The sequence below is a fragment of the Octopus bimaculoides genome, chromosome 24 (genome assembly GCF_001194135.2).
Source record: "Octopus bimaculoides isolate UCB-OBI-ISO-001 chromosome 24, ASM119413v2, whole genome shotgun sequence".
NCBI lineage: Eukaryota > Metazoa > Mollusca > Cephalopoda > Octopoda > Octopodidae > Octopus > Octopus bimaculoides.
Window position 1 is genome coordinate 19,393,901 of NC_069004.1, and position 1,638 is coordinate 19,395,538.

The 1,638-nt window shown below is 36.9% G+C and overlaps 1 protein-coding gene across 5 annotated transcripts in view; it reads left to right on the forward strand.

Moving 5' to 3' along the window:
• Window positions 1–1,638, forward strand: part of LOC106878645 (major facilitator superfamily domain-containing protein 9) — a 16,449-nt gene extending 14,811 nt beyond the window's left edge. For all 5 annotated transcript variants that reach the window (XM_014927924.2, XM_014927925.2, XM_052976177.1 and 2 more), the window contains one exon: window positions 933–1,638. In XM_014927924.2, the coding sequence (XP_014783410.1) occupies window positions 933–1,268 (336 nt within the window). In that variant the 3' untranslated portion in view covers window positions 1,269–1,638. The remainder of the gene's footprint in view (window positions 1–932) is intronic.

Sequence of the window (1,638 nt, forward strand, 5' to 3'; positions counted from 1 at the left end):
AAAACAAATAATAAATGAGTATATGCATATATACGTACAGGTATGTGCATACCTACATCTACCTGTATATATAGGTGCATATCTGGGTACAGGACATTGCAAACAAAACGTAGACAAGAAAATAATAATAACCAGAGTACAGAAAACACACAAGCCACATAGAGAACATTTTCCTTCATCAGCTACCCCCGTTTTAACACCGGCGTTTCGAAGAGTTGGGTAGGACGCATCGTTATAACGGCTCTTCCCATGGACCGCAAATTAAATTTGTATACACAAATTAAACCTGTGCCATGGAGGAATGTAGTGGCGGACAAAAAACAAGACAGGAAAACAAACGGAAAAGGCTATACGGCCGGACGTGAAAAATTATGTGTACATGAACACTGTGAGGCACGAACTTGAAAGTGGGGACGAAGTAAGTTCACGTGTTTGCTCAGCGATAGCCAAGGAAGAAAAGGATTAGTGACCGGAAGCATGTGACCATGCAGGGGTAAGGGAGGGAGAGAGAGAGAGAGTGGTAGAGGGAGAAACAATGGGAGGAAGTAGAAGAATAGGTGAGCAATGAGAGAAAGAGAGGAATATAGTGGTAACAGAAGGAAGTACAAGGGAGGAAAAAGAGATACGTAGTAGTAACAAAGGAAGAAAGAGAGATACGTAGTAGTAACAGAGGAAGAACGAGAAGGGGAAAAAGTGATAGAGAAAGAGATAGAGTAGCGTCAGAAAATATAAAGTAGAAATAACTACTTACAACATTGGTGGCGCTGGCATTCGGTCATGTAAAAACAAATAATAAATGAGTATATGCATATATACGTACAGGTATATATATATATATTTATATATGGGTGTGTGTGTGTGTGTATATGTATATGTATATATACATACACATATATATTTCTCAAATACATATATCTTATTTTCTATTTCAGGTTGTTATCCTATTTATGCTTGGTCTCAGCCAGTCTTTTATTGCCTTTATAATATTTTTTGGTGCTCTTAGCTTGGCCACGTCAGTCATGAGAGTAGTCGGAACAAGGCTAATGTTACTCCGAGGAGCACAGGAAGGTTCAGGTGTACTACTAGGACTTAGTCAAAGCTTCATGTCTATCGCACGGATGATCTCTCCTTTCATTTCAGGCATTCTTATGGAGATCAATGTTTCAATTCCAGCCTTTCTTGGAGCTGCTGCCACAGTTTTAGCATCTATTCTCATTTTCTTATACCCTCAAGACAAAAGACCAGGCTTGAAAATGAAAAAGTCTTGAAAAAAAATATAAATGAAACAATTTGATAACAATCTCCAAGAAGATTTTTTGCTGAGTTTTGTGGGCCACACACACACACATAAACACACACACAATGATGGCCCACATCAGTGTGTGTGTGTATGTGTGTGTATTTATATTATTGTGGGCCATCAGTGAATGTATATATATATATATATATAAATATATAAAATTTGAATAATAAGGGTGAAAAATTGAATATTAATTTGATTAATATCAATTTAAAACCAGTGGCCTAGCATATTGAAAAAATCTGAAGATTCAGAAAAATTATATTACATACATATAAGAGGGATGACTACTAAGTGGACATCCATTATGCTAGAAGTAGATCACCTACGATCTGACC